Here is a 14965-nt window from a genome sequence, read left to right as displayed (position 1 = left end):
TCCAATATTCTTGCCTGGAGAATCCTGTGGACAGAGGAGCCTGGAGGGATACAGTCCATAGGGTAGCAAAGAATTAGACATGACTTAGCACGCACGCACACAAGAGTATATTTCCACCATGGCATTTCTCTTCCTTCTCCACCAAGGGTAGATGAATTTCAGTGAAAAATATGGGTTTAATTGTGGTTGAAAGTACATACTATAAAATTTAAACCATTTACCCATTTTAAATGTCCGGTTCAGTGCCCCATCGTTGAGCCATCATCTCCACCATTCGCTTTCAGAACTTTTTCATCTTCCCCAGCTGAAACTCTGTCCCCATAAAACCCTAACTCCCTATTTTTTCCTTTCCCTAGGTTGTGGGAATTTTTGACCTCATTATTTCTCCATGTTTACCTCATACAGGAAGTTGTATCCAGGGGTGATGCACAACATGATTTGGCAAGTTCCTAAACTGTCTCACATGGGTACGATATTGAACATGCTCTTTTGCGACTTGCTTTGTTAGCTCAGCCAGAGAATTTTTTTTCTGTCTTCTCCATGTAGACACAAGTAATTCTAATCTTGTCTTTTTAATTGCTTTGAAAAGGTTTACTTCAACAGAGTTAGCTGTTTTCTTACTCATAAACTTTTAGGTGTTTCCCATTTTGTTCCTCTGCAAACATCCGGGCATGTGTGCACATGGCTAAGTGTATCCAGGCCGTGCGTGCTAAGTCGCTTCAGTCGTGTCTGACTCTTTGCAACTCTATGGACCGTTGCCGGCCAGGCTCTTCCATCCATGGGATTCTCCAGGCAAGAATGAATACTGGAGTAGGGTTGCCATGCCCTCCTCCAGGGGATCTTCCTCTTCTAGGGTGTATACACACAGAAGTCGCTCAGTCGTGTCCGACTCTTTGTGACCCCATGGATTGTAGCCCACCAGGCTCCTCGGTCCATGGGACTTTCCAGGCATGAATACTAGAGTGGGTTGCTGTTTCCTATAAATATATAATAAAACAGGAAATTCTGGGTCAGGGAGAAAGTACATGTTCATCTATCCTGAGTATGATCTTCATGCTGGTTGTCCAAACTTCACTGTGTACCTTTCAGCTCACCACCCTCCAGAGGCTCCCTGTAGGCCCTGAGACAAAGTCCAAGTTCTTCTACCTGCCTCTCTGGTCTCACTTGTCACCGTACCTCACCAAAAGACATAGCCTCCTGCACCCCATGGCCTCACGTCCTTTGCGCCTGCACTTCTTTCTGCCCAACACACCCTGTCAGCTCTTATTCAACCTTCCGGTTGCAACTCTGGTGTCACTCTCTGATGCTGACACTCTCAGTCAGCAAACCCTGCCCCACTCCTAACTCTCAATTATTTGAAAATGGGGTTGCCTCAAATCCAGTGCAGGCTGGGCCCAGATTGAGCACCCGGTCTCTGCTGCTGGCTAAATGGAGGAGTCCTTGCATCTGCCTTGGGGCTGGGGCGGCAGCTGCAGAGACACCTGGGCTCCAATCCCAGTTCCACTGTTTCCTGGCTGTGTGACCTCAGGCAAGTGTCTTAACTTGCCTGAGCCCCTCATGCTCCTCTTCTGTGAAACCCTTCCCAGGGCTGTTGCAGGGGTTCAAATGAGCCCCAGCCGGACCTGGCTCAGGATAGACCACTCTTGATAGGACCTGCTGTGGTTCAGAGCCAAGTTCCAGCCCCACAACCTTGGACTAGGGCTTCACTCCTTTCTGGCTTGGCAGGGCTGGAAAGCAGTGCTGGGTCTCCTTGTCCCGCCAACTCAACCCTCAATTCCCAAGCCTTTAATGGGAACCATATGCGCTGGACGCCTGCCCACCCACCCGCCTGCCCTCCTCCACCTCCTCCCCCAGAGAGGCCTCCTGAGTCATCTGGTCCACCTCCCCTCTCCCAGCTTCTCACAGCCTCATTCCCACACTGCCCTGGCCTGGGGTTCGCGTGTCCAGGATGTCTGTTGTCGTGTCATGGGTCCCTGTGGGTCTGTATGTGTGTCTGAGCTGTCTGTCTGAACTGTTTGTGCGTGTGAATGTGTCTGAATTATGGGTCTGTAGGTTGGCTTTAAACAAACAATGTGCCTCTTTTTGCGTGTCCTTGTCTTGCGTGTAGTCTATCTGTCATGTTTTGTGTGATTGTCTTGTGGGTTTGTGCATGTCACTGTATTTTTAAAAAATGTTTATTTATTTATTTGGCTTAGTTGTGGCATGCAAACTTATAGTTGCAGCATATGGGATCTAGTTCCCTGACTAGGGATCAAACCTAGGCCCCTTGTATTGGGAGTGCACTTAGCCAATGGACCACCAACGAAGTTCCGCATGTTAATGTAGTAACAATCTGTTTTACAAATCTCTACGTGTGTGAATCTGTGTTCTTGAGCTGTGTGCCGGAACTGTGAGGTTTGTGTATTTTTTGTGTTTGGGGTCTGTGTGTGCGTTGGGTCAACTGTGTGAGTGCTGGTTCCTGGGTAACTGGCTGGTTCACCTCTGATGTTCTTCCTCCCCTTGATGGATGTGTGTGTGTGTGTGTGTGTGTGTGTGTCGGCGGGGGTGGGGTGGTTTCTGGGGCCCTTGTGCCTGGAACACGTATCTGGCTGTATGTCGATTGTGGTTGTGTGTACTGGTTCTGGGTGACACTGTTTGTCTGAGCATGGCGTTGTGCCTGGACCACTTATGGGGGTGTAGTGTCCCTGGGTGACCGTATGCTCATGTTGTGTGCTTCTGTGTCAGTTGACTTGAGGTCAGTCCTATGCAACTGGAGCACAAATTCCTATTTTCATGTGGTCATTCAGTGTGTATGTGTGTGTGTGTGTGTGTGTGTGTGTGATACCTGGAGAGGAGGGATTTCCTGGGGTGGCTACAGTCCCACTCTGAGAAAGGTCCACAAGAAGGAAAGAATGGGGCTGGACGGTGGGGACAGTCTGTGGGGAACCCCAAGCTCAAGGGCTCAACCTTGGAGCCTTTACCAGGACATGGAAAGAGAGCTGGGCTCCATTCTGGGTGAGCAATGGGAGGGGCGGGATTGGGAGCCCTGGACTGGAAGGACCCTGGAATGATCGCCATGGAGATGCAGAAGCTGGGGAAGGGAAGAGATGATGCTCAGCTCACCTGGGATAGATCAGGTCTTTTGGAAGCCACGTGACACTGGAGGAGCTGGCCCAGATATCCCCAGCAACCACAGCATTAAGAGCCTTGTGGATTTCTCTGGTGGTCTAGTGGTTAAGAATCCTTCTGCCAATGCAGGGCACACGGGTTCCATCCCTGGTCTGGGAAGATCCCCTATGCTGTGGGGCAACTCAACTCATGTGCCACAACTATTGAGCCCACACACCCTAGAGCCTGTGCTCTGCAACAAGAGAAGCCACTGCAATGAAGGGCAGCCCACGGTCTCCAAAATTAGAGAAAGACTGCATGCAGCAATGAAGACCCAGTGCAGCTAAAACTAAATAAATAAAATTTAAAAAATAAAGAATCTCGTGTATGGAATTGCACATGAATCAAATTACGGTCTTAAGCTCTGCTATACACCCTCTGTGGCCTTGCTCAAGTGTCTTAAGTTCTCTGAGCCTCAATTTCTCCATCTGAAAAATGGGACCAAGGCAGATGATGTCAGTCCCCTGCCTGTATACCCCTTGCCCTCATGGGTTCCTGTGCACATTTCAGCCTCAGGGATGTCTCAGCTCACATGCTGGCCAGACCATAAATGCTGAGGAGCTGACACTTCTGGGAGCAGCCCTTCCCCAGTGACACATGGGACTTGGAGAATAAAAACCCACCTCCCTCACCCTCCTGTGGGACAATTATGAAGGGCAGCCAGCATCTACATACTCTCCCAGGGGCCTCCAGGAGGACTGACCCTCAGTTGTCTAATCAGAATAACAGGAAAGGAAAGATGCAGAACAAATAACCCAATACAAAAGTACGGAGGTTAGTAGGTTGACTTTGCATCAGACAGAACTAGGTTTGAATCCTGTGTCTGCTATCTATAGCTGGGCAGCCTTGGCCAAGTTACCTAGCCTCTCTGAGCCTCAGACTTTTCAATCTTAAAATGGGGATAATAATTTCTACCTCAAGGGTTGTTGGAGGAATTCAAAGAAGCAATGGAAAAGACTTCATCTGGTGTTGAGTCCTAAGTGGGAGCTCGATGAGTGGGACGGTTGTTATTAAAGAGATGTAGGAAATTCCCTGGTGGTTCAGTGGTTAAAACTCCACACTTCCACAGCAGGGGGAATGGGGTTGTCCCCCTGTGAAGCATGGCCAAAAAAAAAAAAAAATAAAAGAGATGTAGACCTGAGTGGATAGTCTCACATAGCCTGGGGTATTAGGGCTTTGTGAATGATGAGGTTTTCCCCATACAAATAAGAGGAATGCATGTTCCAAGCACATGTCAATCAGGGATTAGCTGTGGGAAATAAGGCCCCAAATCAGGGAACTTTGTGCTTCCAGGAGCTTCTGCCTCTATTATTCACAGGAAGGTGGAGAATAACACACTGGGAACCACTGACTTCAAGAATGCACCATAATGCGTATATAAAATCTAGTCCAGCCATATATTGGAATATTGAGGGCTAAGTTGCTTTGGTTGTGTCCAACTCTTTGTGACCCTATGGACTGTAGCCCTCCAGGCTCCTCTGTCCATGGGGCTTCTCCAGGCAAGAATACTGGAGTGGGTTGCCATGCATTCCCCCAGGGGATCTTCCCCACCAAGGGATCGAACCCACATCTCTTTGTCTCCTGCATTGACAGGCAGGTTCTTTACCACTGTCGCCACCTGGGGAGCCCATGATGAAATATTATTCAGCCATAAAAAGGAATAAAGTTCTCACACTTGCTATACCGTGGATGAACCTCAAAAACATGCTCAGTGAAGAGGCCAGACAAAAAAGGACAAATAATGTATGATTCTACTTATATAGAATATCTAAAATTTTGGGAAGATGAAAAAGTTCTGAAAACAGTTTCATGGGGGAGTGATAAATTGCGAGATTGGGATTAATATATACACACTATTATATATAAAACAGATAACTAATAAGGACCTACTCTATAGCACAGGGAACTTATTCAGTACTCTGTAATGACCGATATGGGGATAGAATACAAAAAAGAGTGGATAAGTGTATATGTATAATTGATTCACTGTGCAGTACACCTGAAACTAATACAACATTGTGAATCAACTATACTCCAATAAAAATGAATTGAAAATAAATAAATAAAAACTAAAAATTGTAAAAAAAGTTGACAGTTTCACAACACCACAGAGGTAATTAATACCACTGAATTGTACCCTTAAAAATGGTTTAAATGGCAAATTCTATGATACATGTATTTTACTACAACTTAAAAAAATTAATACGGCAATATACCAAACCCCACTGAATTGTACATTTTAAAGAGCAAATTATATGGCATGTGAATTATATCTCAATAAAACTTAAATATATATCTCTCTCTCTCCCTGGTTTTAACTTAGAGATTTGGAAGCTTCCATCATTGTCACTTGCAACTGCCTCTCAACAAAAGTGAGCAACACTGGTGACTGTAGACAGTAGCATTCCTGAAGGAAAACCTAGTGTCTCTACAACTGTGCTTGCTAGACATCACTGCAACACAATAGAAAGATGACCTCCACCCACCTTCAGTCACTTCCCCCACCCACATCTCATGCTTCTAATTGATGGAATCTCATTGCCATACAGAAATCTAGCTGCAAGGGAGTCTGGCAAACATAGTTTTTAGCTTTGCAGCTTCTGTAGTATAGGAAGGGACACTAGGGGCTTGGGATGGTGCTGAGACAGTTCATTGTCTCTTGGTTTTGATACATAGAATTTTTTCCCTCTTTCAATGGTAAAAGTTTCATATCCTCCACCCCTACCCCCTTGTTTTCTATCCAATATAGTTTAAATGAGGCTAACTCCTCTTTCTGGCTCTGGAGGGGTGATCTATGAACCAGGTCTGGTCAAGCTACACAATCAAGTGTAATTGAAATTACACTTGAAATATGATTGGCTCAGAGATAGGCACATAACTTGAGATGGGTCAATGAGAGTCATTATTTTGCAAGCTCTCTTTTTGCTAAAGCTGCTGAGCTTGGAAGATGAAAGGTTCTGGGAAGTATCTATGTCATCTCCTGGCTAAAAGAGATCCCTTATAGAGAATAGGGATTAAAAAGCAGAGACATCACTTTGCTGACAAAGAGCTGTTTAGTTAAAGCCACTCTAGTGCTTTTGCCTGGAGAATCCCAGGGACAAGGGAGCCTGGTGGGCTGCCGTCTATGGGGTCACACAGAGTCGGACCCGACTGAAGTGACTTAGCATGGTTCTTCTAGTAGTCATGTATGGATGTGAGAGTTGGACTATAAAGAAAGCTGAGTGCCAAAGAATTGATGCATTCAAACTGTGGTACTGGAGAAGGCTCTTGAGAGTCCCTTGGACAGCGAGGATATCCAACCAGTAAATCCTAAAGGAAATCAGTCCTGAATATTCATTGGAAGGACTGATGCTGAAGGTGAAGTTTCAATACTTTGGCCACCTGATGCAAAGAGCCAACTAATTGAAAAAGACCCTGATGGTGAGAAAGATTGAGGGCGGGAGGAGAAGGGAGCAACAGAGGATGAGATGGTTGGATGGCATCACTGACTCAGTGGACAGGAGTTTGAACAGACTCTGGGAGATAGTGAAGGACAGGGGTGCCTGACGTGCTGCAGTCCAGGGGATCACAAAGAGTCAGACATGACTGGGTGACTGAACAACAACAACAACAACATAGAGAATAGTAGATGATAAATGGGGAGAGACAGGATTCTGATGATAGGACAGAATCCCTGGATCCAGCCATGCTTGCATTCCATTACCTCTGGATTTTTTTTTTTTTTTTTTCAGTTTTGTGAGATAACAGATAGTCTTTACTGTTTAAGACAGTTCAAGTGGCTACTTGCTATCAAAGGAGCACTGAATAATATATGGTGGGATTAGCAAGAGCAAAGACATGGGTAGACATGCATGGCTTAGGTTCATTTACTCGTTAAATTATTCTTGATCATCTTCTTCATGTCACGCCCTGTGCAGAGTAAAGGAAAACAAAGGCCTGGACTGTTTCTCCCTCTAGCTGGAGACATAGAGGGGTCATAGATGAGTAAAGCCAATGGATACTCAAGCACCAATTAAGAAAACCCAGTGACACCTGATGAGAGTTGGCAGAGGGATCCACTGCTCTTCTACCCTACCTCTGCACACTGTGGAGAGCCAACTGCCAGTGCCAGACATCAAGCCACCTGGCCCAAGAGTTTTGTTGTACAAGGTCCTTGAGAAGCTGATCTCTTTTCAGTGCTGGTGCTCAGTTCTGACCACGACACTAACCACAGAGGAAGGCAGACACCATGCTCATCATAGCATTGACCATGATGCTGATCTCAAAGCTGACAACTGTACAACCAGGACACTGAGCATGACACTGACCACAGTAAAACCTGATCATGATTTTGATGGTAGCATGGCCAGGGCACTGTCCAAAGCTAGGTCAGAACTCTGACCACAGCATGACCAGGTCAGTGATTGTGACTCTGAGCACAACACGGCCAGGAAGCTGACCACCACACTGACCACAGCACAGTTAAGACCTGTAGAGACCACAGTACTGACTGCAGTGCTGACCCCAGTAGAACCAGGATGCTGATGGCAGCACAGATCACAGTTTAACAGGACACTGACTACAGCATGATCAGGACACTGAACTTGGCCACCGACTACAGCTGTTGAATGTATTGGTCAGGGTCCAGTCAGAAAAACAGAGCTCACACCAGATAGTTCAATAGCAAGAATTTAATATGGGGATTTAGTCATAGAGATGGCAGTTAAGCTTTAAAAGTAAATACGAGGAAGTGAATCTACTCAGGAGTAGCAAGCTACCACCTCCAAGGGCTGAAGCAGCAGAGGGGGGAGGGGGTTACCCTGGTAACCCTGGTAACGGCCACCTGGCAGGAGCTGAATGAACCATGGTGAGGACTCCCAACGGTGCTGATGTCCAAACTGACAACGTACTATCAGGACACTGAGTATGACCCTGACCGCAGTATGACCTGATCATAATTTTAATATAGCCTTCAATGTAGTAATACCCTCCGGGCATTGATTGCTGGCTAGGTACTCTCTTTATTCATGAGTCACAAAGTCCCCAACAACTCAAGAGGAAACAGTTCTCCCAAGAGAAGGAAAGCTCTTTGCCTGGCATTGCATGACCGAGAAGGGACAGACCAGGGTGGAACCCAGGCCATATCATATAACAAGCTCTTTCTCCTTGCTTTGACAAAAACACCCATAACTTGTTATCTGTCCCACACAGTAGGATCAGTAAAATTCCATGCTTCCCCATTCCCAATATTTATGATCGATTCCTCTATAACCTGACTGGCCTGCTTGGTCACTACCCCTCCCCCGCCAAAAAGCCACAGAGGGACTTTGGAGAAAGAAGATGATTGGGGAAGCCAAAGAGGGGGGAGGCAGAGAAAGGATGGAGGCAAGACAAGGACGCTCTTCATCTGCAAATAGCTTTGTGTGGAGGTGGCTGATTCTCTTAGGATTCTGGTCTCCAGTCTTGGGCCATTGAAATGAGAGGGAGAGACTGTCCCAGGTGTGGTGGAAAAAGGGAGACTGAGCCCGAGGACCCCTGGAGAAGGGGAGGAGGTGAAAACAAGGTGCCCACCAGCTGGTCACCCCTTTCGGCCTAGTCTAACGATCTCCGGCCCGCTGTATCTGTCTTCCTTTTTGTCTCCTTCTTCCACCCCACCCCTCGCCCCCCGTGTCATGGCCGTGACCCCTTCCTGCAAAGAAGAGTTTCACACACTCTGCCTCAGTTTCTCTGTTCACTCCTGACTTCCGTAAGCATGAGGCCTCTCAATGTCTCTTCTTTGCTGCCAGGCCTTCCTTCTACGACTCCGTCCCTGGATCCCCCTCCCACCCCTCACTGACAGCGTAGGAAATGTCCAGGGAGGGGAAACTGACAACCACGTGACGGAACCTCACTCCCTCCCCCCATCTCCATGACCACCCCCACCATGGCCTTGGGGTTCTGGGTCGCGTCCCCAGCTACCCTCCCCTTCTTCCTTCCATCTTCCTCCCCCCTCTTCCCCATCCCCAGACCCAGCAAGATCCGCTCCCGAAAACGAGCTGGGGGTTGGGCGGGGGGCGGAGCCCGCAACAAAGACTCTGAGCGAGCGCGGGGGGCGGGGGTGGGGCGGGATCCCAGCCGCCGGCGAGGCGGGGGAGGCGGCGGCGGAGGGTCGCCCTGGCCGGCGGGCGGGCGGGGTCGCGCCTGGTGGCGGTCCCCGGGCCGAGGCGCCGCTAGGGCGGGCGGGGGACGGGACGCCGGGCCGGGGGCACGTCATGTGGTCGCTCGCGGTCCCGCCGCCGCCGCCGCTGCTGCTGCTGCTACTGTGTTCAGGCCTCGCCGGACAGGTAGGGGCCCGGCGGGCAGGTGCGGGCGCGGAGGGCTCCAGGAGGGGAGGGGGCTCAGGAGGTCCCGCAGAAACGGGACTAGGGGCTCCATGGCTTCCCCCCCGGGGCGGTGAGGGAAGGGGGGTCGCAGAGGGGGAGGGGCTGGGCCGTCCACCCTGGCTTTGGGAATAAGAAGGGAAGCTTTAAATTCAGCTTCAAAGCATCCTAGGTTTGGGGGACCACCTGACTCCAGCTTCGGGGTTCTCAACCTCTCGGTGACCCGGAGCCCACACCCGCCATCTCGTTCGAGCTTAGTGGGGTTGTGGGAGGGGACTTCAGTGGGGTTTGGGCATTACTTGTCCTTCATGCCCCCCATCACAGCCCCCGACTCCTCGCCAGCATCCCCAGTGTGGGCAGGGGGTGGGACTCGCATGTGTGTGACTGATGGGGATGTGTGCGAGGTGCTGGAGGGGTGCTGGGTAAACGTGGGTGCCTTTGTGTCACGGTTGGGTGTGACTGAGAGTTTGTGTGTGTGGCTGTGCAGGTGTGGGGCCGGCTGTGCGTGAGTTGGGGCGGGATTGGGAGAGGGTGTGTGTACGTGAGGCAGAGTCTGAGTGTCACAGCTGGAAGCTGTGACTTGAAGGGCTGTTGTGACAGTGGGAGGCTTGTGAGGCTGCGACCTGGAGTTGTGTATCTGTGTGTGATTGGCAGAGTGACAGCAAGTGAGGTCTGTGTTAATCCCAGTGGTATTTGGGCAGCTGTGACTGTGCGTAAAGGGCTGTGTGTGTCAGTGTCCCCATGACTCTATCCATCTGCCTGGGTGTTGTACAAAATGTGTGTGACCAGGTGTGTGCCTGGTGTGGGAGCTTTAGGTAATTGTGTGTCATTCTGTGCCCAAGTCATTCTAAAAGGGGGTATGTGGGGCAAGGACTGTGTGTGCGAACGTGTATATCCATGTGTTTGTGTGTGTGCACTGCACACTCCATGCTTTCACAGAAGTGTGTCTCTCTCTCCATGCTACCTCACCTCTTGAGCAGGCTTTGCAAAAGGAGGGGTGGTCCCAGCTTTCTAATGCTATTGGGAAACCTCTTTCCTGCTCCATCTTCGGGGTGGGAGCCCCCTAAGATCTCATCTTTAGAAGCTCAGAAGGAAGCTGGAATCCAAAATAATAAAATAATAATTATGATAACAGCTAACACTTATTAAATGCTTATTATGTGCTGGGCACTGTTTCAAGCACACAGAATGAACTAAGGCATTTAATCAGTAATTAATGGGTGCTCATGTTACCTTCACTTTACAGATGGGGAAACCAAGGCACTGGAAAGTTAGGTCACTTGCTTAAGCTCAGACAGCTAGGGTGTGGCAGAGCTAGGACTGAACCAAGGCTCCTGAACCCACACATTTACTGTCTTGTTAAATAATCCACTCCATGGGTGTGGACAGTGCCTGTGTAGACACTAGAAGGGTTTCTAGGTAGAAACTCAGAGGAAGAATAATCCTGGTACCTTCTCTTTTGTGGTCAAGAGAAGAAAAAGGGACTTCCCTGACAGTCCAGTGGTTAAGACTCTGTACTGTCACTACTGAGGGCCCAGGTTCAATCCCTGGTCAGGGAACTAAGATCCCACAAGATGCGCGGTGTGGCAAAAAAAAAAAAGAGAGAGAGAAGAAAGAAATCAGACCCTTGTGCCCACTCTGGGGGTCTGGGGACATTGGGAGAGATGGAGATAAGATTCTAGGTAGGAGGATTTCCAGGCCACAGAAGACCTCAAGAGGTGCCCTCCCTCACTCTGTTTTCCCATCACAGTATCCAAGTACTGACTGGGGTGGGGAGTGTGCTTAGTGCCAGGCATCAGGCTGCACACTACAGGTGCTCGACTGATACATGAATCCCAAAGAAGTAAAGAAAGTCAGCTGAGTGAGAGACAAGAAACCAAAAGATGTGTACACTCAAGAGAATGGTGGATAAAAGTGCACCATGAGGGAAGCTGAATTGGGTTTCCCAGAAGGATCCTTAGAACCACCATCTGGGGACTCTTCCCCCATCCCCTGCTAACCTTTAGGAAACTCTAGATTTCCTGTTCTGTGCCAAGATTGTCTAGGGGTGCGGGAGAGTGCAGTGAGAGGTGCTGTTGGGTGACCCCAGAGGAGGGTGGGAGATGCTTGGGGGCGGGGCTCACATGAAGATTCATGGAGGAGGAGCTAAATGAGGCTGTTTGGGGGCGGGACTAAACTGAGTCCGTGGAGGCGGGGCCAAATGGTGGATGGGGCGGGACTTAGCTGGGGTGATCAGTTGGAGTTATGCTGGTCGGGTCCTTCCACTAGCTACAGTGGGCGCTACTGTGTTGTGTGTCCCAGCTTGCCCACCCAGCCTAGCGCCCAGGGCAGAGAGAGGTCTGGAAAATGGACACTCTGTCCCCTCTGAGTCTCCTCCATTGTTTCCCAGGACCTCCTTCCCCGTCATTGATGGGCCCTGGGCTCCACCAGGGGTTCTTTCTGGAAATTATGCATTTGTCCATTCAATCAACAGATATGATGAAGCACTGGAGATTCAGCCTTGAACCAAGTCATCAAGTCCCTGCCCTCCTGGGGGTGACCTTGTAGTAGGAGAGACAGACAAAAACCGAATAAATATATAATACCGTGTGAACAACTAAATCAATATATAATACAGTGCAAGTAGCATGAAGAATAATTAAACAGGGTAAAGGAGGTTAAGGGCTTCCCTTGTGGCTTAGTGGTAAAGAATCCACCTGCCAAGCAGGAGATGCAGGTTCTATCCCTGGGTGGGGTAGATCCCCTGGAGAAGGAAATGGCAACCCACTCCAGTATTCTTGCCTGGAAAATCCCATGGACTGAGGAGCCTGATGGGCTACAGTCCATGGGGTCACAAAAGAGTCAGACACCACTTAGTGACTAAACAACAAGGGAGGTTAAAGAATGATGGGTGGGGTGGGGAGCTGTTTTAGCAGGTGTGATAGAGACTGTGTCTCTAAGGAGGTGGTATTTGAGGCTCCCTGAGAGGTGAGAGAGATGCCTTCTGTGTCCAGGGGGAAAGCTTTCAAAGCAGGGACAGCAAATGCAAAGGCCCTGAGGTAGGAACAAGCTTGGAGTGTTTGAGGAGCAGCAAGAAGGCTGGTGTGGCTAGAGAGGAGTGAGGGAAGGAAAAGTCGAGGGGAAGATGAGGCCAGGGAAGCCAAGAAGGACCAGACCAAGTGGAAACTTGTGGGCTGTGGATAGGAGCTTGGATTTTACCCTGAGAACAGGAAAGTAGTACATGTCAGAGGAGTTGTCCATCCATCCAGGGTCTGGAGCTACCAGAGAGCTTGATAGCTTCAAGGCTCACCATCTTTCCTCATGGAAAGATGCTCCCTTCCTGACCACTGGGAAGTCCTCTTTCAGATCTAGCTACATTGGGACTTCCCAGGTATTCTAGTGGTTAAGAATGTACCTGCCAATGCAGGGGACACTGGTTCAATCCCTGGTCTGGGAAGATGCCACATGCCATGGAGGGCTACTAAGCCTCAGTGCACCTCAGTTACTGCGCCTGCGTGCCCCAGAGCCTGTGCTCTACAACAAGAGAAGCCACTGTAATGAGAAGCCATTGCACCAAAACCAGAGAGTAGTCCCCACTCGTAGCAACTAGAGAAAGCCTGAGCAAAGGAATGAAGGCTCAGCAGTCAAAAAAATAAAAAAGATCTAGCTACATCTCTGGTACTGTGTGAGTTTGGGGTCCCCTCTTTCCTGGGGTCCTCACAGGATGGGACAGGAGGAATAGCTCAGTTTATACTGCATGCCTCAGGGCCTTTGCATGTGTCATTCCTTCTGCCTGGGACACTGTTCCCCTAGGTAGCTACTCAACTTCCTCCCTCCCCTTCTGCTTAAGTCACCTCCTCTGAGAGCTCTGCCTTTGTGCTGTTTTTCTTGATAGCCTTTGTCACTACATTTCCGGGATTTGTTTATTCACTTATTGGGCTTCCTAGGTGGCTTCGTGGTAAAGAATCTGCCTGCCAGGCAGAAGACATGGGTTCAGTCCCTGGGTTGGGAGGATCCCCTGGAGAAGGAAATGGCAACCCACTCCAGTGTTCTTGCCTGAGGAATCCCAGGCAGAGGAGCAAAGGAGCCTGGGCAGAGGAGCCTGTCAGGCTGCAGTCCATGAGGTCACAAAAGAGTCGGCCATGACTTGAGACTAAACAACAAATTATTGTCTCTCTCCCCCTAGAGGGGCAACTTATCGGGGTCCGGTGATCTGTTGTATCAGTGTTTACAGCAGAGCCTGGCACGCAGTAGGATCTCAAAAAATATCTGTCGAATGAATGGATCAGTCCCTCCTCCTCTTCCCCCCACAGAGTCTCTTTCTTTCTCAAACAGTGGGACTCTTGTGCCCAGGGAAGGTCAGGGGAACAACCCTCCCCTTGGGTTATCCCATACCCATTTCAAGTCAACCATCGCTCCTGGACTGCAGGCATTAGGAAAACCCGTCTTCATCTGTGCCTAAAAATTCCAGCACTCCAGGGCACCACTATTTAGGATTAAGACGCTGTTCCCCCAGGGCTCCATTAGGGAATGTAAATGTTTCGGGTGGAGGGAAGTAAAAGGAAATCTCGAGGACTCCCAGATAATTAAGTGAATTGGACGTTTTCTTCCTAAGGGGTTGCTGCTGAGCTCAAGCTGAAGGAGCTGGGGCGACATCTAGTGGTAGAATGAGGTTTGTGCAGAGACTGGTGTGTCCCGTTGACTGGTGAGGAGGTGCAGGCAGGTGCCCTTGGGAGGTGTGTGTCAATCACAGTCCAGGCCAGGGTGTGACAGGTGAGGCACTCGCCTTGGGTGCAAAATCGAAGGAGGTGCCAATAGCTTCAGAAACCAATATTTTTTTTAAAAAGATTTATTTTTACTTTTTGGCTGTGATGGGTCTTCACTGCTGCACGCAGGCTTTCTCTAGCTGAGGCGAGAGGGGGTCTACTCTTCGTTGGGGTGCTCGGGCTTATCATTGTGGGGGCTTCTCTTGTTGTGGAGCACAGGCTCCAGGGTGCTCGGGCTTCAGTAATTGAAGCCTGTGGGTTCAGTAGTTGTGGCTCAAGGGCTCCAGAGCACAGGCTCAGTGGTTGTGGTGCACGGGCTTAGTTGCTCCGTGGCATGTGGGATCTTGGACCAGGGATCGAACCAGTGTCCCTTGCATTGCAAGGCAGATTCTTAACCACTGGGATACCTGGGAAGCCCCCAAGATAAATATTTTTATGCAATATTTTAGGAAAATAAAAATCAATGCAAAAAAAATCCATGATGAACAAAATAACAAAATTTTAAATAAAGGCAGGATCAAACTCTGCTTGTGTATGACTCACTTCACTCTAACCGTGCCCCAATACAATAGTAGTGTGTCTATAGTGTCCATGCGCATATGTGTGTATGTTTAGCAGCCATGTACTTGGCATTGGTCAAACTGGGCACCAGGACACACGTGTGCCATATTCACACCTATGGGTATATAGGCACAGTGATTCTGTGTCCATACAAGTTGACCACATGGATGTGTG

General features: G+C 49.2%; 1 protein-coding gene and 1 non-coding gene across 2 annotated transcripts in view; both read left to right on the top strand.

Annotated features, from left to right (window-relative positions):
• Positions 1-9297: 9297 nt before the first annotated feature.
• The window catches only part of OLFM2 (olfactomedin 2), a 75554-nt gene continuing 69886 nt past the window's right edge, over positions 9298-14965 (top strand). Inside the window, exon 1 of the mRNA XM_019964118.2 lies at positions 9298-9449. Coding sequence (XP_019819677.1) covers positions 9378-9449 — 72 coding nt within the window. The 5' untranslated portion in view covers positions 9298-9377. The remainder of the gene's footprint in view (positions 9450-14965) is intronic.
• TRNAD-GUC (transfer RNA aspartic acid (anticodon GUC)) lies at positions 10972-11044 on the top strand. The gene has a single exon. It is a non-coding gene; the product is annotated as a tRNA-Asp (tRNA).

Source organism: Bos indicus, chromosome 7 (genome assembly GCF_029378745.1).
Source record: "Bos indicus isolate NIAB-ARS_2022 breed Sahiwal x Tharparkar chromosome 7, NIAB-ARS_B.indTharparkar_mat_pri_1.0, whole genome shotgun sequence".
Taxonomy (NCBI): domain Eukaryota; kingdom Metazoa; phylum Chordata; class Mammalia; order Artiodactyla; family Bovidae; genus Bos; species Bos indicus.
Note: the sequence above shows the minus strand (reverse complement) of the source record. Positions and strands in the feature narration are given on the sequence as shown.